This window comes from Danio rerio, chromosome 5 (genome assembly GCF_049306965.1).
Source record: "Danio rerio strain Tuebingen ecotype United States chromosome 5, GRCz12tu, whole genome shotgun sequence".
NCBI lineage: Eukaryota > Metazoa > Chordata > Actinopteri > Cypriniformes > Danionidae > Danio > Danio rerio.
In genome coordinates, this window is record NC_133180.1 from 32,395,393 (window position 1) to 32,419,168 (window position 23,776).

Consider the following 23,776-nt stretch of genomic DNA (forward strand, 5'->3'; position numbering starts at 1 on the left):
TTCGCAGATGATGTTATGTTGGCTTCATCGAACATGGACCTTCAGCATGCACTGGGGCGGTTTGCTGCAGAGTGTGAGGCGGCTGGGATGAAAATCATCAGCACCTCCAAGTCCGAGGCCATGGTGCTCCACCATAAAAAGGAGGTTTGCCATCTCCAGGGTAAAGTCTTTACCTCATTCAGGTGGAGGAGTTCAAGTATCTTGGGTTTTGTTCACGAGTGAGGGAAGGATGGAGCATGAGAATGACAGGCGGCAGTAATGTGGTTGATGTACCAGTCCGTTGTGGTAAAGAAGGAGCTGAGCAGAAAGGCAAAGCTTTCGATTTACCGGTCAATCTACGTTACTACTCTCACCTAGGACAAGAAAAGGAAAAGATCTCGAATACAAGCGGCCGAAATGAGTTTTCTTCACAGGGTGGCAGGGCGCATCCTCATAGATAGGGCTCTGTCACCCAGGAGGAGCTCGAAGTAGAGCCGTTGCTCCTCCACATCGAGAGAAGTCAGCTAATGTGGCTCGGGAATCTGTTTTGGATGCCTCCTGGACGCTTACCTAGGGAGGTGTTCCAGGCATGTCTCACTGGTAGGAGGCCTCGGGGAAGACCCAGGACACGCTGGAAGGACTTTGTATCTTGGCTGACCTGTGTTTTTAAAATATTTTTTTATGTGGTAAAGTTGAACAACTAAACTGTATTTTTATATTATCTTAATTTTCTATTTATTATTAATATTATTATTATTTTTTCATACGTCATGTTGGCCTCTTGGCCAGGTCAGCCTTGTAAATGAGATCTTGATCTCAATCGTTTTTTTTAATCTGGTTAAATAAAGAAACATATAATGCCTCGGGACCCCCCTGGAAGAGCTGGAGGATGTAGGTGGTCTGACCTGAGGGAAGTCTGGGGTTCTCTCCTAAGACTGCTGCCCATGCGACCTGGCCCCCGGAAAAGTGGTAGAATACATGATTGAATGAATGAATATATATATATATATATATATATATATATATATATATATATATATATATATATATATATATATATATATATATATATATATATATATATAAATTGAAACATGTTAAAAACGTGTAGCCATTGTCTTTCATAGATTTTTTTTATCGATGCCAATGGCTACCGGTGTCCAACATTCTTGAAATTATCTTTTTATGCGTTCAACAGAAATGCTAACTATTTAAAGCTTGGTGTAGATTTGCGCTTAAGGCTAAACTATCCCTTTGAGGTCAATGGGGAATGAGACAGGCGTGACGACTAGACAAGCTGGAGTGTGATTGGTAACTGAATGCGTCGGTCAATCGCATCATTAACCCCTCCCACTCCAAAGGCATTTCCTGTCGAACACGAGATTTCGCCCGCCCAAGTACCGGCATTCTCGTTGCATCAGCTGTCACTCAGACCGCCAATTCAAACCGGATAACCTTTGAAAATTCACAAACTCCAGCATTTCGACCCGAGACGACATTCAGAACGATGTATGAGCCGGATTACGCCGATTCGCCTACGTTTTTCGCTTTAGTAGAACCCGAAGTACCGGCGGGACATCCTTCCTTCCAGCTCATCACTATGACCGGGAGCCCGGAATGCCGCTATAGCGAGTGAATGATCGAGCAATCTAACCTCACTCCAAAACATATCACGGAGATTGTTGAAGGGAAAAGGCTCAAAATAATCGATAATTCCGTGGACATATTTGGAAGCTTATCTGTACGCACGTCTGTCACGCTTCTTGGGTGAAAGCTATCGCGTGCGCAGCCGTAGGCTCGCGTTCCCTCTCACACAGAGAAAGAGACAGAGAGACTGCACGGGAAACTGCTTTACCAGCCGCTGAATTGGTCTGGATTTTGGCGCGTGTGAAATGCACAAGAGGAGCTCGATCGTTTCCCCGTTGCTCAGTGGTGTTTTCTGCCAGTGCCGCCCAGAGGAGTATCAGGGCTCGGACCCCGGGGGTGGCCGGACTCAAGGCTCCACGCTGGCCGCAGTATCGGTCTCCGAGCACGGCCATGATGAGTCCTGCGACTCCCCGCATCAGTGCCCGGTCTGCGGCGGACCCGAGCAGGAGCATCGGCTGAAGGTGCTCTTCCAGATCCTGGATGTCAACAGAGATGGAGGCATCTGTGTCAACGACCTGACCATCGGACTGAAGAAACTGGGCGTCCACCGCACTGAACATGAACTTATGGTGAGCTACTTTACCTCCAATTTGAGGAATCCCACCATTTTTTCTTTTAAATTACGCACGTAGAAATAACAGACGTAGAAAAGGCGAAACATGCTTATAAATCATTTTGTATTAACCCACAGAACAAAGTTAAATACCTCTAGACAATTAGATTTTAACTCAAACACCTCTAGTGTGAGTTTTCCCACTAAATCTGTAGATTTGGGCGACATTTGCCTAGCACATTGACTCTAATGACATCTGTGCCTGTCCTTTCTCTCCACTATGTGAAGAGGATTGCTGTATTTCCTAGGATTACTGTGTTTTCAGTGTGTTTGATGTGGACATATGGCTATTGGCTAAAAGAGTTCTGTTGTTGGGTGAACACTATTAATGATAACACATAATATAAGAATTGCTTTTGCTTTAGTTTCTATTTTGGAGCAGTTGTGTGGGAGAATGTCTAACCAAATATGTTTAAAAAGATGATTAAAAGATTCAGCAAGTTAAAATGGTTTAGTTGACTTTTTCTTTAGGTAGAGCTTCAAGAAACTTTTACTCGCTTTTACCCTATTTACTATCTAAAACAACTATTAGAGAAATATTACATAAAGATAATATAATTATATCTTTATATAAAGTACAATTTGAACACCTATAGACTTTACATAATTAATTTTGATAATTTATTTCAAAACTTGGATGTTTTTTATTGCCTTGCCTCTCATAATTATTATTAAAGTCCCCATGAAATCAGAGTAAAGATTTTTCAGATGTTAGTATCATTGTGTTAGACTTAAGCTTATCTATAAGCTAGAATGACTAAATTCACAAATTACAAACATCCATAGCTTGCAGTTTGTCACTTCTGTCTTAATGGATCAACAACATTTTTGATGTTACCTTATTGACCTTATTCTGCAATCGACATGGGCCGGTATAAGATTCTGACGGTATATGATAATCTTGGATAATAATATTACAGTTTCACGGTATTGTGATTATTGCTCTAAAATATATTATTTTTAAATGACTGGGTAAAAACTAAACCTTTTTTACCCCTTTGAACTCAAAACTTTTATTTTAGGAAACATTTATAATATTTTGGAACTGTAAACATGTCAGGCTGAATAATTCAAAGGAATCATTAACGTCTACTGTCTTCATCAGTTTCAAAAACTCTGACTTTATTACAATTTAAAGTGGCATCTGTAGATATCTTTTCTGCTGGAGATACAGTTGTCCTGAAGGAAAAAAAAACGTAAATAAAAAGAATTGTACATATACCTTAGCTTTAGTATAGCAGAATATTTTGACGGTTTTAAAACTTTGAATTTTTTCAACCGAGATATACCTTGAAAACTGTTTTCATCCCTCGGCTATTCTGTTATGCAGAAGTGTGTGTTGTTTGGCGAACATTACAGAACTTTCGATTTAGTTGCCTGTATAGGGGGGAAATTACTAGGAATAATAAACACCATAAAACGGTGGGTCTACTCTCTCTACATGAAACTGTGTTCATGACATTATACATAAAAAGTAGAATATAATAAAAAAGTACCGGTTAGCAACATCAAGCAGCATAACAAGCTGTTTTTAACATCTAAACATCAATGGAAATGAATGAGATCGTAAGTCTAATGCCAAAAAGAATCCGATGGTTGCGCCTGCTCGAATATGAAGAATAAGGTTAATACTTCAGTTTCTTGTCAAATCTTCTAACCAATCAATCGCACTCTAGTATTAGACATGTCCCGCCCCCTTCAAGATGCTTTTCATTTCTCTCAGTGCTGTGATGAAAAACTAAACACTATTGGCCGTTTTTTTAAAAGGGAGGAGCTAGTGTATGTCTCACACTGTCTTTAAGTATTAGTTGAAATTATGTAGCAAAAATGTACATTTCAAGTACATGCCAGTTGTACTTTTCTCTATCATGTTTATTAGATATGAATCTAGAATAAAATGTAATTATCCAACAGTGAAGGAAATGTGTAGCTAGCAAGAGTCTCTCGAGAACAAACAAAGTGAAGAATTCCCAGAGATGGGAAAACAGAAAAACTGCTTTGACTGATTGTAATCTGTTAAAACTCTATTTGTATTCGAGGAATGTGAGATAAGGACACAAATGTTTCACTTTTAGGCTTTGAGGGAGTACAATAGATTGTACAACTGCTCCATATCAGCCTCAGCAGCATGTTTTAAAAGCATCCTGCATATCCGGGAATCGTGCTCCCGTGTACTGTTCACCTGGAATGTGATCAGCTTCTGTAGAGCCGCTGTCATTTATGATTTACCACCAGTGGTTTTCTATGTCCCACCCCCCGTCTGTTCTTCTATGACGGGGGAAGGTGAGCGGGTTTAGCCTAGAAAGGTAGCGTAATGTTAGTGATGTTTAGATCATAAACTGTTGGCGAGTTTCAGAGATTATTTCCTCACTCATTATCCAATAATGAAGACAAACATGTTCTACATGCCACAGTTCTGATTCATTCTGAATGTTTCATCTCTGGGCGCGTTTTAAATCGCTTGTTGGTTTGTGACTAGCTCTCCTTAAGGTCAAAAATTTTTTGGAGAACGGACAAAAGCCCGGCTGCAGTATTTTGCGCATCAAGAATTCTTTTGTTTGACTTCTAACAAAAGCACTTTAGACAAAACCGAAAGTTCGTCTATGGTGGATCAGCTGAGATTTTTTCTGGCGCTTCTCTTATAGACCAGTAACAGGGTTATTACATGTTTAATTGTGAAGGTCAAGCAAGTTTACTGATTATTTCACAAGCACTCATGCAGATGAATGACATCTGCTGCTTCAATTATGGAGGGCAAAAATAACCTTAATAATCAAGGCTGGATTGCACTTGTGGATCCTTGAAAATGATTTGCTTGCTGGGTTTGCAAATGGAATAAGAAAATAAATGCAAATGCAGAGCCTGAGTTTTTCAGTTCAGAGACAATCAAAATCAGAAGTTTTGTTTGCTTGTTTGTTTGTTTGCTTTATTTATAGAGCACATTTAAAAACAACAGATGTTGACCAAAGTGCTTTACAAAAAGACCAGCATACAAAATCTATACTTGTATATAAAAAATAAGCAAAATATGTAAAACAGATTAAAATTTATTCATTGCAATCAAAAAGCAAGAGACAGAAGGTGATTTTTTAGATGAGACTTAAAAGCACTAAGGGAAGAACATGACCTGATATGTAAAGGCAGACCATTCCACAGACGGGGGGCTGTAGCAGAAAAAGCCCTGAAAGTTGAAAAGTTGATTGTTACATAAGTAGCTAAAAGTCTTTATATCTGTAAGGACATGCTAAATGCTTTTAAATTACAATATTTTTACATGATTGCAGTAGAGCAGCTCTGTTTGCAATCAGGATTGTTTGTCGAATCTGTGGATGAATGATTCCAATAGGCGTTCAGTTTCTTGCTGCTTCGTTTTGCTTTTATAAGACCATCAGGAGGCAGGCATATTCATTTTGTGTATCTCGGAAGTGCTTCAACCAAATAATTTGGTATATAGTTTCCAGTAAGGCTTTGATCAATCGACTTTACTCTTTAGAGACTCTTAATGAAGCTGATCGCCTACTTGCATAGTAACGGCTTTATGTAAACAGTGTTATCTAAAGTGCCTCATATATTAATCCAGTTTATCCCACATCCAAATGTTTTTCTCAGTCTCATTAAAAATATCCATCTAATGTAAAACTTTATCTTTTCTATTTTGGAAAATCACAGGTTTGATGTTATGTGTATATGCTTTAGCTTTCTTAAGTTTTTTCTGTTTTTCACTTATTTAAATATACGTTTGCTTTATTTATCGAATTTGAAGTGCAGCAATAGCTAGCAGCCAGACCCTTCATCACATTCAAAGGGCTGGCTGAATAATTTAGGACCTCTATCGTCACATATTAATTAGTTTAGGAGTACAAGAGGCCACTGAAGAACAGGGATGAACCACTTCTGTTATTGGGAAATTACTATTTATTTTTTTACTTTGATTATGTACATTTTACAGGCACCAAAACCTAATGTTGGACTGCATCTTTGAGGAGTTTGGGATTTTTTTTTTGAGAGGCTTGGGAGGAGATGAAAAGTACATTCATTGGGTAATATTATGTTCTTATGTTGCTTCATCCTGTCTTAACTTTAGGAGGCATTTATTGTGAAACATAATGGTTGACAGTATAGACATGGTATGACTTTCTGTTTTTACCATAATGTCCTGTATATATTGCTTTTGCACTAAAACATTATATACAAACATAAGGGAAAAAAAGTGGATAAGTATTGTGTGTTTGGTCTAAAAGGCTGATTATACTCATGGGTCTGCCAGTTTGCTTGAGTTGCCATAAATTTCCGTTCAATGAGCGCACAAAATTTCAAGCGAAAAGTCAAGTGAACAGTTTGTGCGTCACCGCGTTACATTTGAGTTGAAAAGAATCACTTTGAAGAGATTTTGGTACAGACATCTTTATGATCCGTCTATGCGTGATCATAGGGATAACCAGATAAGATGGCCAATAATTCTTGACTTGAAATTGCAAAAAAAAATTTGGTGAAGTTTAGAAAAACTTTAGAGATAAGTTTGTTAAGGCCAAAAAGAGAGGCAGTGGCAAAAATGGACCCATGTGGTTTTAATACAAACAGAATGTTTTTCCACCATTTATAGGATTTATACTGCTGGATATATTGCAATTATAAAACTAAAATGAATTGCCAAACTATTTCTTTAATAACTGGAAAGGAATATTTTAACTTATTGGTTTACAATATACTGATGCCTTATTTTTTGGCTTTAATGGTGATAATGGTCAGGAATGCTGGATGCTTATTGCCTTTTTAGCATTTAAATAGAGGACTAGCCAGACAGTAATGTGTGAATTGTGGAGTGAGCTAAATCTAACAAATAAAAAAAATAAAAACGTCAGTATTTGTACTATTTATTTTGCTTTTATTCTTGCCATAATAAAAAATATATTTGTAGAGCAACCCATGTTCTGTTGTCATTAAAATTTAATAAACTTTAATAGAGTAGTACATAAGTACAGAAGTACTATATAGAACTGTTAGAGATGTGAACAAAAGCTAGTGATGCATCAAAGTTTGATTTGTAAAAAAAATCTTGAGAGGTTCTGAAAATCTTTATATCATTTAAATAATTGATAAAATAATTAGTTTTAAAAATCTTGAATAATATTATTATAAATTAATAATTAATACGAAATGCATACAAATCTGGGTCAGCGCAGTGTTTAATGATTACTCATATTAACCCTCATTTGTTGTTAACAAACGAGTTGAGAATCAAAAGACGTGAAAGAGAAACCATATAAGAGCCGCACTATTCTTAAAGTGACAGCACGCAATATTCCTGCTGCCGCCTGTTTTCATTTTTAATCAAACAAAAAAAGGAGAAAATCCCTCACTGCTCTTGACTGAAGGGCTTTTGTAGCTAAAGTGTTTTTGTTTCAGTGAAGATGTTTAAAGCACAGTTTAAACATAACAGATTTAATAACTCATTTCTTATAACTGATCTCTTATCTGTGCTATGATGACAGTACATTATATTTTACTAGATATTTTTCATGATACTAATATTCAGCCTAAAGTGACATTCAAAGGCTTAATTAATGTAATTATGCAAGTCATTGTCTAACAGTAGTTTCTTCTGCAGACAATCAAACATATATATTTCTTAAAGCGGCTAATAATATTGAGCTATTAAATTAGATTTCAAAATATTTAAACCTGCTTTTATTCTAGCTAAAATAAAACAAATAATCCTTTCTCCAAAAGAAAAAATATTAGAGGAAATACTGTGGAAAAATTCCTCTGTTAAACATCATTTGGGAAATATATATATATATATATATATATATATATATATATATATATATATATATATATATATATATATATATGGATGAATAATTTTGAATTTAATTGTTTTGAATAATCGTGATTATGATTTTTCCCATAATCAAGCAGCCCTAGTGCGCGTAATGTCAGCGGAGGTGAAAGGTATAAATCAGCCTTCAGATCCTGTTGTGAACAGACTTGGCATATCTTGTTTTGTTATTTTCATACATTTACATAGTAATCAAATAACAATCACAACCATACCATTTGTAATGGGGCTGAACAATATATGAATTGAGCATCGATATCGCAATGTGTTTATCCGCAGTAGACACATTGCAGGATTAGATTATTTATTGGACATTAAAGGTTAAGATATTAATTAATATTTACACAATAATGACCTTATTATTTTACATTAGATATATGTTCAATTTCTGTACTGTTTGACTCCCCAGAAAACCGTAAAGTGCTCTTTATTTTGATTTAACTTTTTCTGCTTGTAATGTGTTACATTTTATGGAGTTTAATAACAGTTTTTAATTAAATTTAATCATTAAATTAAAGAGATTTAATTTAATCATCCTAAATTGATGAAAATTGATGAAATCGATCAGAATAGAGCTATTTAAGTGATCTACTGGATTTATATTAATATTGCAATATATATATCACATCAAAACAAATGTCAGATTTTTCCAACAACATGCAGCCCACCCCTAATTTGTAAAACACAGTAAAGAGTTATATAGAAATCTAACTGCTGATCTCAATCTCTCTGTGAACTAGATGGTGGCTGTTGTAGCTGCATTTTCAATCTGATCAATAAAAAGTAATCTGGTTCAAACGAGCTCTATTGAAATCCTACAATTTACAAGAAAAATGACCATGGAAAGATTAATTTGCACATTTATATTCCTGCTGTGCTTGGCCAGAGGCTTTTACAAAGAAACCAATAACCATAATGCAGTTCTTTGATTCCAAAAGGCTCATATCATTTAATATTGATTGAATGAAGCATGTTTGTATAGGCGAGTGTTAGAAATGCATGGAATCACCCTGGAGGCGTTACTAGGGAGATCCTGATGATGACAGAATGGCTTTACAAAAAAAAAAAAAAGCAGAGCGTAGAAGAAACAGTCAGCAGAATTTCCTCAGAGCTGAGTGGGCGAGAGATCCCTACATCAGATGGCTGTATTTCATCTTCTGGTTGGCTGCTTGAGCGTTGTCAGACCGGCACAGCCAGTGTGGAGCTCTGTGATTGGCTGAGGCACAGCTGCAGTGAGGTTGCAGCTTTTTTCACTGCATCACTTTTTTGCCGGCTGTAGATGCAGCCAACCTGCAGCAGCTCGTGCATCAGAAAATACACGCTCTTAAATCATGGAGTCCCTTTTAAAGTTAGATTAATAGTTGTAATGCGGTTGTGTTTTTCATCTTTTTGGCTTCTTTGTAGTGTGATAAGAAGATTGTGAAGTGAAGCCTCTTTCTTTATCTTTTTTCCTGTATCTGGTTCCTATACTGTTTTCTTTTTTGCAAACGACTTTGCTCTCAGTGAAGAACAAGTTTTTTGGACAGTTTGTTCCAGAACGGTTTGAGATTGTGTTGAAGCGGTATTGAGAGTTTGTTGATTGGAGCTTTTCAAAGTTTTGACTTGGTCACTGGGTTTCTGTGGAAACGCTGTCGGATATGCCAGTTAGCTGTGGAAATGGTGTGGTGGTGTCCTGATCTGCCCTCATCCTCCCGGGCTTACTTATGACTGCCTAAGCAGTTTCCCTCTGCATACATATTTAATCATCTGTAGACGTCATTTCATAGGTTGTAAGTCAATGATACGACAAACAATCACAAGCTTGATGTTGTGATTTGTTCAATACACAAACTCATAAGTTGGCAAGAGCAAACTCAGAGAAGATGTTCAAGGATCTATGGTCGACCCTTTCCCGGTGGTTCCTGGGAAATACGGCATGCCAGCATGGTACCACAGGGTCAACTGGAAATGTAGAAGACTTTGCAAAAAAGGAGGACCAAGGACAAGCAGGTACACCGGCCGGTCAAAAGAATAGTGCACCGTCCCCAAGGAAAACTACAGTCTTGATTATGGTGGCGCCCCCTAAGGATCTCCAGCAGGTACTGCAAAGGAAATTAGCTTATCAACTTTAAAAAAAAAAAAAAAAAAAAACTTTGTATTAAAATTTTATACTTTTGGTTTATGTTTTGAATGTGGTAACTTATAAACTGCTACTTGGTCAGTGAGATTATTTTGAGGAATAAAATCTTTTCAGCTCACACAATCTAAATGAAATCTGCACATCTGTAAGTTTTAAATGAGTGCAATGTAGTTTCAGTGTTTCCCGCTTGATTGGTGTGTAGACTGCAAATGATGACAAAGGAGTATAAAGTCTTTGCGTTGACTTGTACGTGGAATTTAAAGGTGCTGGATATAAGTTTTGGACTCTTCTAAAGTAGAAAAATACCATAATATATTTGCAGATATTTAAGAAACATCATGCTAAGTGAACATTTTTGTTTATCTGAAAAACATTGCTCAGTTATTCTGCTTTGAAAATATGAGTTACGTACCGACACCTCTGTCTTTGTTTTGGTCATGTAACCCGCCCAATGCAAGTTTAGGCAATTAAGTTTCAGCACCATATGAAGACATTCATTTACAAAGGCTCTCAAAGCATGCGTCCGTGACTGAAATGCGGATCTGGTGGACAGTAGCTAACTCCGAAATGACATGCAGATTCAAAGTTCCACATGAGGTTATTATTCATTCATTCATTCATTCATTTATTTTTGGCTTAGTCCATCCATACACACTCATTCACACTCATTCACTAAGCACAATTTAGTCTACCCAATTTACCTGTACTGCATGTCTTTAGACTGTAGGGGAAACCGGACCACCTGGAGGAAACCCAAGCAAACGCTGGGAAAACATGCAAACTCCACTCAGAAACTGACCCAGTCAAGGCTCGAACCAGCAAATTTCTTGCTGTGACGTGACAGCACTACTTACTACGCCACCTTGTCACCATGAGGTTATTAATTAGCAAATAATAAAAATAATATGAACGTAAACATTAGGTGAGCAGGTTATATTGTAACCCTGTGTCCTAACAACACGCTACTTGACGAGATTTGCAGTCATGAGTAGTTTGGGTGTTTGTACTAGACAAACACAACAGAAATTTAAATACAGCATTTCAGAAGCACAGAAATCACTCCCGAAGCACTCCCGAAATGTTAAGGTTTTTAGAAGATTTAGAAAACCATTTCTAATAAGTCAATTTAAGAAGTTGGTTCGAACAAAAACATTTAATATGGAATATATTCCTATCGCGCACCGGTGCTTTTATATAGAACACTGGTTCCTGTTGGTCCTCAATCTGGCAACATGCGTTTGTTCTAAGATAGGAATGCAATACCAAGTTCAACCACTGGGTGTCAAACTCACAAACTGCATCTTTAAATGGTTGTATACCTCAGTTCAGAGTATTAATATCAGTGGTACGTATTTTTTACACAGATAAAAAGTTTCACTTTTTCAAATGCACTTTTTTTGTTAGGTTTTTTCACAGTTTAAGTGTAAATTGTAAAACATTTTGGGGTAACCTATCCCATCATTGAAATAATTTCACACAAGTGCACATTCTGTGAACTAATGGTCAATACTGAAGCAGGAGTTAAAGGCAGTTACAGGAGCAGAAAATGTCCAAAAAACTCTTTGCTGTTATTTTAATTTTATTAACCAAACAGATAAATAGGAGACAGTGATCCAGAAACTGATGAGTCTTTTTTTTCTTCTTCTTCATTTTTTTCTTCTTTTGCAAATTTAAAATCTCACATGCATGATGTGATGTGAATCTTTCCTCACACATCTTTAGTAATTCACAACCTCTACTGCTCTTAAAGTATTATTATGGTCAATTCTGGCCCTGGTCAGGCTCTGCTGGGAAAGACTGTGTTCTGGTGACAGGATTAGACTCCATTACATTGTGTATCATCAGATTGACTTATCTGTTATCTCTGGAGACCAAGATTAATTGCACACTGGGCTCAGTAAAGCTTTTGCTGTTTTATGACCACCGATTTCACTAATTACTTGTCATTTAATTGACCCTTTGCTAAGCCTTTGGTAACCGTTGTTGCAGGGTCAGATTAGTGTTCGTCCATTAAGAAAAAAATGGGGATTTTTGAGAAACTTAGCTTAAATGTGTTGCATTTTAAAAGTTGTATTATTTTTATGAAGCTATTTTTAATGGTTTTGTTACTTTTAAAGGCGTAGTTACCCAGAAATGCTAATTTTCATTATTTGCTCATCCTCCACTTGTTCTGAACCTGTTTGAGTTAAATTTTCTGCTGAACAAAGGACAATACTGAGAAATATTGCAAAAATAACAGCTATTGACATCTTTTTGTTCCCATTATGGGTGTCAATGGTGGCTTTTTCCTTCAGAATATCTTGTTTTGTGTTCAGTATAGGAAAACAATTATAAAATGTTTAGAACCATGGAAATGTTATATGTAAATGAATTGTCTTTTTTGGCTGAACTATCTCATTAATAAGTTTATTTAATTGATATATATATTAAATAACATCAGTAAACATCAATTGTTCTCATTCAAAGTATGTGGAGTTTCTACATGCTAATATTAGATGTGCTGTGCATGACTGTCAACCTTGAAAACTGCGACACCAATAAGCCTTGTTAGAAGGTGATGCTGTACTGTATGTGACGTAAGCCAATTGTGCTTCAGTGCGCAGTACATGTTCGAAATGGGAGGGATTTCTAGGTCCCTTAATCCCATGTGTCAGAAATACCGGCTTTATACTCCTGATAGCTTTAAAGAACAGTCCAGAGCTGCGTGAATCAATCTTAAGTTTTCAGTTTTTATTATTTATTGATTTATTTCTAGCTGAACATGTTGTGCTTGTGTCTGTACGTGCCTGTCCATATCTCAGAGCGAACAGAATTTGAGTATTTCGAGTCTGAGAGTTTACCAGTGCAGCTAAAGTCTCTTTTTAAGTTAAGTTTATTTCTTCCATCACAAGAGTTTGATTCGTACAGGAAATGGCGAAAGGTATGTCATCTGACTTGTTTACAATAAGGTTTGATTATTTGATGAATTTACAAACATTGAATAATTATGAACAATGCTTTTATTAATCATTGTTTAACATTTACTAATGCTTGATTAATATTCAAATTCATGCTTGTTAAGATTAGTTAATGCAATGCGAGTTAACATGAACTAACTATGAACAACTTTCATCTAACATTAACAAAGATGAATGAATACTGTAATAAACATCTTTTCACTCTTGATATATTAACTGGCATTAACTAATGCAATCTTATTGTAAAGTGTTATTGAAATATGGTGCAGTGCTCTTTTTGATTTCATGTTATTTTGTTTTGCCTAATCTCAAACAATGTCAATTTAGTGTTAGAAACACACTATTATAGTCGATTTTTTTTTCAATAAATTTTTAGCGTTTTGTAGTTTGTTTTATTAGATATTAACTGTTTTATGGCCTATCATTTCAGTTTCATTTCATTTCAGTATAGAGTTTTTAATCTTTAAATAAGTTCTATATAAATTGTATAACATATAAACAGCTTTTCTCAATTACCAAACTATGTAATATTTTAATTAACAGTAAAAACACTATGGATTTAGTGTTTTATTCCCGGAAAACAACTATTCAAAGATGATTCCTTGGATTTGTAAACAATTTATTTGGGCTGAATTTCAACAGTTGCGCATTACTAAATTTATTTGTGTGTTTAAATTCAACCCATATAGATTGTTAGCGACAATTTTGCAGACATCATTTTTTTTCAGTGTAGAAAATGAGAAAAATTATCCTTCGTGTGGTTTTTAGATATCAATGTGTGTCCTGGTCATTCATGCAAAGACTTGCTTTGTGGGATGAATCAATTAATTTAGATTATTGGACTTCCGTATTTTAGCTGACATAAGAATCCAGAATGTGTGTCATTTTTTATGTTTGTCTAAATGATATTAAACTTTTTAATGTCAGTTAAAATATTTTTTAAACTTTTTAATTTTTTTAAAATTCTGCACAAAATGTCTAAAAGTTGGAAGCAAACAAAAATAATGGACATTTTCTACCACAAAATGTAATCAATTGCGAGCGTTACTGTTCTCTCATTGAATTTCTTTTTTGGATTCATTGTATTAGGAAATCTATCTATTGTAACAGAAATCTGAACTTCAGAAGGTTAATGCCATGAAATTTTGTTTGCATTCTCATGACCCACATGTCTGCAGTTGAGTCATTGCAGCGTGTGGATTAAGTAGTGAAGAAGACAGCTATCTTTAACCTGCTTTATACTGACACGGCTATTTGAGACTTGGCTGGAGGCCTGAGATCTCAAATGATGCAGACAGACACAATAATTCTTGCTGAACTCTGGAGAGAGATCCTAAATGATGTCTGATAGCACCAGTCTGTCACTAATTGAATCAAAATAATTGAAAATAATTGCATTATTATTATATTATTTTGTAGTTATTACTTGCAATTATAAGACATACAAATTTGAAAGTAAATATAATTAATGCAACACATCTACAACAAGTTTTCGAAGTTTTACAGGCAAGCCATTTTGTAATTAAGAGCTCGTCACTGAAAAGGCTTAGTCTTTTCTGCATTTCAGCCTCAAAATAAACATTTTCAATAAGTTATGGTTACAACATCAAAAACTAAGAGGGTTATATATTCAAGCTTAATGTCATGTTTCTATTTTAATATTATAACATTACATATGAACAACAGCAGCCTCTTTTTATGTTTATTAGAAGAAGGCATGGAAGATTTTAGTGAGTGAAAGTCAGGAAAAGTCAGAAATTATGGCTTAAAGTGTGAACCTGTTATTCAAACACAGTTTCACATAAGCTATCATTAAGTCCCCTAAAGTAGCAGAGAGCAGTAAATGATCTGTTACTGTGTTCAGGTTGACAGTGGCTCATTATGAACTGCTGATGTCACTGGGTGGAGTGTTTATTTTTTCTGCGTGTGGTTGAAAATGTTTAGCCGTAGACAGACAGATCACTGTGTCGCTCTAAGAGATAAGTGAGCAACATCAGCAGGGATTCATTCTGTGGGCTTCGTTTACCATTAAAGCTGGAAACGAGTCTTTCCAGAACACTTGGGGTTAATCATTAATCCTCCTTCTCCATCCCTTTCCATTACCTTCAATTATCTGCTGCTGGATGGTTCAGACAGCTCGTGTCCTAAAGGTCAAACGTTGTCAGGATGGACCTCATAAAGCGGATGCTCCTTCAATACTCTCTTAATCAAACAAAAGCCATATGTCTGTCCCGAGTGGCCCATTAGCTCAACACACCGAACAACAACTGACCTCAAAAAATATTTTTGGTTCAGTCTTGATGTTTTTTTTTCACTATGTGTTTTAGAAAGTCGTCAAGGCTGGAGACAAAGACCTGGATGGTCAGTTGGACTTTGAGGAGTTTGTGCACTACCTGAGGGACCACGAAAAGAAACTCAGGCTGGTCTTCAAGAGTCTTGATAAAAAGAACGATGGTAAGAATTTTTTAGTCAACTACACCGGAATTCGAATGTGTGAATCTGTTGCTAACTTTACTGAACTTCAACACTTGACATTTTTACCGCAGACCGGGGTGGAGGTTGTGGTTAGAGTTACCAATAAACCATTTTCTCTGAGGATGACAAGCTGACAAAACATTGTTGTCACGCTGATACAAGTTTTATTTATGGAAAAAAATACAAAGCACTGCTGTGTTTGGGTGTTCTGTGTTTGTCTACTGAAATGTGTATATTCTATACAAATTGAAGCTGATCAGTCTATTCTTGTCACGTGGCTCCCAGTTCGCCTGCAGGATGCATTCAACAAGCCGCGCACCTCCATTGGAACCCATGAACTTGTGCAAACTCTAGAAAAGACGCAATATCCAAACGTCATTTGCGATCTCTATCATTTGATCTTGCACAGACATTGTGGATTCACCTGGTTTGTTGACAAATGGGTTGTGGATTCATTCCTTGGCAGTTCATGGGTCGTTCACTGGGCCTTTTTACCTTTGCAAAGGAACTTTCCGAAGACGTCTGTTTCTTAGGGGCCGATCACACCGAACACGCTTTTATGTTCCAAAAACGCAAGGCGCAGCTCACTGCTTTTTTTGTTGACAAGAAAAAAGAACCGCTGGGTGCAAAAGTGTTGCTGTTTATATTAATATAATTTTAGTATTTAATAATACTGTGATATTCTAGACTTGTGAAGTCATAGAGCTCCTGATAACTCAAAACAACAACCACAAGTCTCTCCTCCATATTCAAAAGTCTTAGTTGTTGTCTTGACAACACAAACATTGCACCTCAACGAAAACCTTACCTCTGCTTTCATTTGGAGAATGAAAAAGACGCGAGTGATGTAACGCACTTCTTTCACTCAGAGCTGACTTTTTTTTCCTCAACTGCGAGCCCATCGCGCACGAGCGAAAACGGGAGGCATAGCAGGCAGTTAAAATATGAGGCGCAAAGGGTGCATAAGCAGCGCACAAAATGTTCGCGGCCGTTAGTAAACCATTTAAAAAAGGTTTAGTGTGAACGACCCCTTACTCATTTTGCTGCTTGTGGGTTAAATTTGGGCACTCAGGTGATCAAGATATAACCTAGAGAATACAGTTATTTTAAAAGATTAAAGATCGTTCAGATTTGGATAATAAATAAAACTAAAAATAATTAATGATTTTTTTGTGCAGCCTCATACCAATTGATCCACGGACCAGTACTGGCTTGCAACTTGGTGGGTCGTTGCTAGATCAGATATAGTTGCGGCCGGAAGTTAACGAAAATTATTTCTAATATTTAATAAATTACCCAATAAATTGTATTTTTTAATGGCTGCCCCAACCCTAAACCCAATCGTCACAGTACTGTAAAATGATTAATTATTGTTATACAGTGTCATAAAAATGTTGCTATATTGATGTCCGTATCGCACTTCTGGCCAGCCGCATATCCGATCTAGACTTTAGCGGCCCAGTCGTTGAGGACCACTGAACTAAACGACAAGCTTGCAGAAAATACCACGTGATATAGTCACAACCAAGCTGCACATTTTCAACACTGGTTTTATCTTGTGGTTTTACACTGGTTTTTACTGGGCTTATGACTTTTGCAGGAATTAATTAACTGTAATAATTAACAGGAACTAATTATGGATATCAATAAAATAACTAAACAATGTGCTTTTTAAAAGTTATGCTACCACATATACCCAGTTTTTCCAAGACAGTGCAAATGCTTTTGGGGGATTATTTAAAGAAAATATTTAATATTTAAACATTAGATGATTTTATTTGTATTTTATTTGTACAGTTTCATTGTTTTTCAAAGTTTGAAAGTGTTTGTGTATATATTCTTTACTTGTTTTGTCACCTTCTTAAGCCACCTTAGAAGTTTTAATTGTTAAATTGATAAAAAAGACAATTGTTTTAACATTTCTCCTTTTAAATCTGCAGGTCACATTGATTCGCAGGAGATCATGCAGTCACTACGAGACCTTGGGGTTCATATATCTGAGGAACAGGCTGAGAAGATTCTCAAGAGGTGTTTATTTTTTTTTTTATTTTTTTTTTTTTTTACTGATTTGTATCATCAGTCCATCTTTCTTTTTAAAAGCTGACTGATCTATGTACAGTAGCATCTAGGTGACGGAAAGAACACAGCATACAGTTAACACAGCATATCTCACAAATTTCTACACTTCATTGTTTTTTGACATTCTTAAGCTTCTTAAATGTCTTCTCCAACAGTACGAAGCAAACTAATTGAGGCACAAACGTTCTATTTCTTTTCTGTCTGTGTGACCGTGTACTGTGTGCGTGTAAAAGTCTTTCGCTTTCTGTATGTGTTTATCACTCTCTCCTTCTTGTGATCCACCTCTACCCTCTCTCTCTGCTCATCTTATCAGAATAAGGAGGGGTCATATTTGTGCCCCTATAATGTAGTAAGTAGAGGTCTTCTCCCTGCACGTTTGCCTTGCTCTGCATTTGCATTTCATCCGCTGTGTGTGTCATCTGTGCTGCTTTGTTTTGGGTTTTTTTTTTCCTCTCTCAGTGGCTGTTTTGTCCCATGTGAGTGTTTTATTTTGTTTTTTTAAAGGAGCTAATGTGGATGTAATTTAGGGTGTTTTACAGGGCATTTCCACAGAGGCACTCTTTCTTAAACTTATTTAAAGAAGATAAATACGTGAAGGTCAAAATGGTGGTGAAGCTCTGAATTCAGAGACTTTTTTTGCATGCAAATATGGAAAAAATTAAGAAACTACTTGAAAATTCTAATCATTTTGAGGATTTACTGAATTTATTAGGTATGTGCTTGAGTAAAAATATTGTTTTATTCTGTATTAAGCCCTGATAATTTTTATTCTTTTGAGAGAAATGACAGTTGTTTGAACTCTTAGTCAAAATATTTTCATTTGTTGTAAATTATCAGGGCCACATATTGCTTCATACACTTACTGGAAGTCAAAATATTCCCTTTGAGTTAAATAAAGACTATGTTTCAGAACATGCTTGACCAGTTATCATTTTAGCCACTAAATGACAACATTTTTATGTTATATTTGAAAGAAATGTCAACAATAGTTTGCAGAACAAAGCACTAATTATATATTACTCAAACTGTGGACTCTTCTTTTTTTTCCCCATTTAATGTGGATGTTATTTTTATTTTATTTTTGCAGCTTGATTGTACATGATGAATTTTGCTAGAATAAAGCTGGTCTCATTTAGATTAGCTGCTGCTATCCAGAGCCACAGTTAGTATATAAACATTATTTAATTTTTTGCTCTCTGCTTGTTGTTTTTATCTGAACAGTATGGATAAAAATGGTACGATGACGATTGACTGGAACGAGTGGAGAGACTATCACCTCCTTCACCCCGCCGAAAACATTCCCGAAATCATCCTCTACTGGAAACACTCTACGGTAAACAAAAACCACACCGTGCTTTACAATTCAAAGTTTCCAGAGCCAGTTTTCTTTCATTGATCCTTTCAGGAAGTCTCTTCATTGTGTTTAATGTGCTTTTCACTGAGAGACAACACACATCCTATTAAAACTGGAGAAGCGCTTCAACCTCAAGTCATTTAGTTCTGCTAAGCCTGCTTAGTTAAATTTGTAGCCTTGCACTTGAAATACTCATGAATGACACAAAAGGGGGTCACCGTGAACCTGATCCTTTTAAACAGATCAACAGTGTCTTGACGTCACTGACTTGACCTTTTTTGACGCTAAATGCTTCCTAATAGATGATTCTAGCACCTGTGCACAGTTATTTCTGGAATTGTTATGTTATTATCATGGCTGCAAAACAAGTTCTTGCAGAACAAATTAGCGAATCTTACTCTTCGGCTTAAAGGGACTGTTCACCCAAAAGTTCTTTGCTGTTAAACACAAAATAAGTTTGTTTGTTTTGTTTTGGTTTTTTTTTTTGAAGAAGAAGAAGAAGAAGAGAAAAGTTGTTAATTGGTAACCACTGACTCCAGTAGTATATGTTTTTCCTACTATGGATATCAACAGTCAGTTACCAATTTCCAACAATATTCAAAATATCTTCTTTTGTCTTTAATAAAACAAAAACTCAAACTGGTTTGGGACAAGTCAACGGGGGGTTATTGACAGAATTTTTTCCATGGGCATTTATGAATGGTGAAGATGCTGCAAAATGTCAAGTCAGCAATGAAAAACATTTAAAAGGTTCTATGGGTCACACTTTAATAATAAAGGTACAGGTTGCTATAAACAAACCCTTTTCTAAGACCTTGAGCTCCACAAACTAATTTTCTGCTTATTAACAGTAAGTAAGGTACTAGTTGGGTTAAAGTATTGGGTAGGAGACTCCACATTTTCAATTTAGTCCAGTAAGGGAATGGTCACTGTAAGAGACTTGTACGTGGATGGTAGGTTTGCTACATTCCCTCAGCTGAAACAAACATTTAATCAGTTACATCATAGTTTTTTAGATATCTACAGCTGAGAAACTATGTTCGTACATCTATCTCCCACTTTGAACTAGAAGCAAATGAGCATGATGTATATAAATTACTTTCTGCCTCTCCTGATACCTCCAATTTGATTTCCCATTTTGTAGATACTTTTACTGATCAGTTTACATTGTATTTGAGTACTACCTTGTATTTGAATGATTCCTGGGAAAAAGATTTAGGCATTCATATTACAAATGAGGACTTGAAAAAATCTATCAAGGTCATAAATACATTTTATATTAACTCAAGACACCAACTAATCCAATAAAATTTTTTGCATCTGCTTCATTGTTCTATTCCACTCTCACTTATACAACTGTGAATCTGAGGAAGGCTCCTTAGGACATCTTTTTGAAATTTTCAGATTCTAAGGGTTATTTTTGTGAGCTCGCTCTCGATCTAGCAATCGCTGTTTTTAATTGGTCTGACTCACTTCGTAGGTTCAGTCATCAAATTCAATAAGCTGTCCAATATGGAATGGTGATAGCTACAAAATTATTCTTTGTCTATGGAAAAAGGCATCAAAACCACTTTTTAGATCCTGGCTTTTAGAATTTTCTAGTACTTTACATTTGAGAGAGACTTAAACAATCTTTCTGATAGCATCGCTGGCTTCAAAGCCACCTGGAAACCCTTTTTTAATTATCCGTCAAATGCCAAGGATAACAGTTTTAGGTATGATCCTGTCATCATCTGCAAGCTCTCTATATTGCCTGTGCCCACTGGCTTAGAAATATGTCTAACATTGTTAATCTATGTATAAAACTGGAGGAACTGATGTAATGGTTTTTAAATCTTTTGTTTTATTTTGTTCACCTATTCTTTTCCGTCTTTATAATTGTTGTTTTGTATTGTTCTGTTTTGCTTTAAGGTCAAAATAAAAATAGAATATTCAATAAAAGAATTATTGTGTAGGAATAGGGATGTAGCGCAAGATCATATTTTATACAGTAAATATTAATAAACAGCCAATATCTTACTAACAGACTGCTAATAAGCCAGTAACTAAAGTGTTTCCTAAATTTGGACCTAGAAAAACACTAATAGTTTTTATCGAAACTGCATTTGTATTAAATTGGTACTTAAACGTTTGATCTTTGTCAAAGGTGATTTTTTTGTATTAATGACATTACATTGTTAAATGTTTAATCTGTATCTGTCATGTAGTGGCCAATAAGGCTGGTAGGGCAATAAATATGAATACTACTGCTATGTTAATATAATAAAAAGGCTCACACTTTACAATAAGCCTTTATTAGTTGATGTTGGCTTGTGTATTTACTAACACTTTACTTGTACAGTGTTTATTAAGCATAGTTTAACATTTAATAAAACATTACTGAAATCCAAAGTTGTACTTTTTAACATTAGTTTATGCACTGTGAGTTAAAAAGGACTAAAAGTGACTGGCTTTATTTAAATTAACATTACATTAACAAAGTTTATAAATATTGTGAATTCATTCATGCCTGTAAATATATTACAATAAGGTTGTACTAGTTAAATGTTAGTTAAGTGCGAACATAAACGAATTATCAAATATTCCACCCTAAAACCAATGAAAGCAATGAAAAGATATCAAATTACAAATGGATAACCTATAACAGGGGTGCTCAACCCTGTTGCTGGAGATTTACCTTCCTACAGAGTTCAGCTCCAAACCTGATCAAACACACCTGAACCAATTAATTAGGACCTGAACAGCACTTGATAAGTACAGGCAGGTGTGTTTGATATGGGTTTCAACTGAAATCTGCAGGAAGGAAGATCTCCTAGAACAGGGTTGGTCACCCCTGACTTATAAAGAAAAAAACTAAATTTAAAAATAGATAGATAGATACAGTAGATAGATAGATAGATAGATAGATAGATAGATAGATAGATAGATTAGATAGATAGATAGATAGATACATTCTTCTTTGTTTATACTTGTTTTGTAAAGTCTAGAGATTTTGCCTGCTTACAGAAGCTCATGTTCTCTTGTACATATAATTTCTCATGTCCTCTTTACAGATATTTGACGTGGGGGAAAGTATGTTGGTACCGGATGAGTTTACGGCAGAGGAGAAGAACACAGGAATGTGGTGGCGACACCTGGTAGCAGGAGGTGGAGCAGGCGCTGTGTCCCGTACCTGTACTGCACCTCTGGACCGCCTCAAAGTTCTCATGCAGGTACCAGACACAATCACACTACCAGTGCAGGACACTGGACACAAGATACGTAGATATGTCCAAATTTGGTATGTATTATTATGTTATTTTGCGGTTTTATGGTTCTTTGCCATATTTAAAAACACACACACTTATACATAAACACTTATATAAACATGTATATACTGTGTGATGTTCCTGGCATACATAATAAAGTTATTTAAAGTGCTTATTTTGAAAGCGTTGTGCAAACATGAAAGTTTTTAGAATGGGAAAACTATTACTTTTTTGATTACCATATTCAGCATAATCAGATTATCATAATCATGTAAACATAGCCTTACATTAACCTTAAGTCTTTGGATACAACATTAAGGTGAATAAATGGTAAGAAAATAATTTTTTTGAGTGATTTTTGAAGTAAAATGATGGTTTTCTCTTTTTAAGGTGTAAAAGTATTCCTCTGATGAAAAAGTTGAATATTCAACATCATACTAGTCTTTATTGATACAATTTCTTGAATATGCTGAATTGATTTTTTTCACCTAAATGTTGAAAACCTTCTTTATTTGAAAGGTCAAACTTATTCAGGTTTTGAGAAAAGAAAAGCATTTATTTAAAATGAATGATTTTGTAACATCCTAAATGTCATTATCGTGGCGTGTACTCATCATAGCTGTTGTTGCCACAGAGACACAAATTATTCATTAGACACTCTAGGCACAAATCCCAGTATGAAATCCCACATCAGTCGAAGTGTAAGTGTTAGTAAGCTGTTATTCACCATTACTGTACAGTCACTGCGGCTCATGATGTTCTGTACTTTGAATTAGTGCCTTGGTGTGGGTGATCATGTAAATTTAGAAAAAAAATTCCAAGTCAAACTAGAACCTGTTTCATTTGTTAGATTTTGAAGATATCAACATATTGATTTGGATAAATTGAATCATAAGACTAAAGCTGTATTCACCTTAACTTCACTCTTTGTAAATGTGTTCAGAAAACTATATTTCTTAGTAAATCGAGATGTTTTACCTCTGGAATGGTGTTGACAGGTTCATGCAACGCGCAGTAACAGCATGGGTATCGCTGGAGGATTCACCCAGATGATTCGCGAGGGTGGACTGCGCTCACTGTGGAGAGGCAATGGGATCAATGTTTTGAAGATTGCACCTGAATCTGCTATCAAGTTCATGGCATATGAGCAGGTAATTCATCTTTATTTCTTTAGCTCTTTTACAATGTAGATTTTGTCAAAGCAGCTTCACATAAACGTTCTAGTAAACTGAAACTATGTCAGTCCAGTTTTCAGTTTCAGAGTTCAGTTCAGTGTGGTTTGAATTTCACTGCTGAAAGTCCAAACACTGCAGAGCTAATCTACCGATGCATAGCCTGAACCATGAAAGCCAGTGGCATCAGTGGTGGGGAACAAACTTCACCAATTGACTTAAGTGAAGGTAAAAATCTCAAAAGAAACCAACCTTAGTTGAACACAACCATTTCTCCTCTGACCAAACCTC

At 35.7% G+C, this 23,776-nt stretch overlaps 1 protein-coding gene across 7 annotated transcripts in view; it reads left to right on the plus strand.

Moving 5' to 3' along the window:
- Positions 1-1,352: 1,352 nt before the first annotated feature.
- The window catches only part of slc25a25b (solute carrier family 25 member 25b), a 30,630-nt gene continuing 8,206 nt past the window's right edge, over positions 1,353-23,776 (plus strand). Inside the window, exons 1-7 of one of the 7 annotated variants that reach the window (XM_009301543.5) lie at positions 1,353-2,195; positions 15,485-15,611; positions 17,573-17,660; positions 18,025-18,060; positions 18,933-19,044; positions 22,119-22,277; positions 23,312-23,464. In XM_009301543.5, the coding sequence (XP_009299818.1) occupies positions 1,872-2,195; positions 15,485-15,611; positions 17,573-17,660; positions 18,025-18,060; positions 18,933-19,044; positions 22,119-22,277; positions 23,312-23,464 (999 nt within the window). In that variant the 5' untranslated portion in view covers positions 1,353-1,871. Of the gene's footprint in view, positions 2,196-9,338; positions 10,160-12,819; positions 13,121-15,484; positions 15,612-17,572; positions 17,661-18,024; positions 18,188-18,932; positions 19,045-22,118; positions 22,278-23,311; positions 23,465-23,776 lie in introns of those variants that run through there. The other 6 variants (XM_068221295.2, XM_009301545.5, XM_005171907.6 and 3 more) reach the window with 6 other exon arrangements.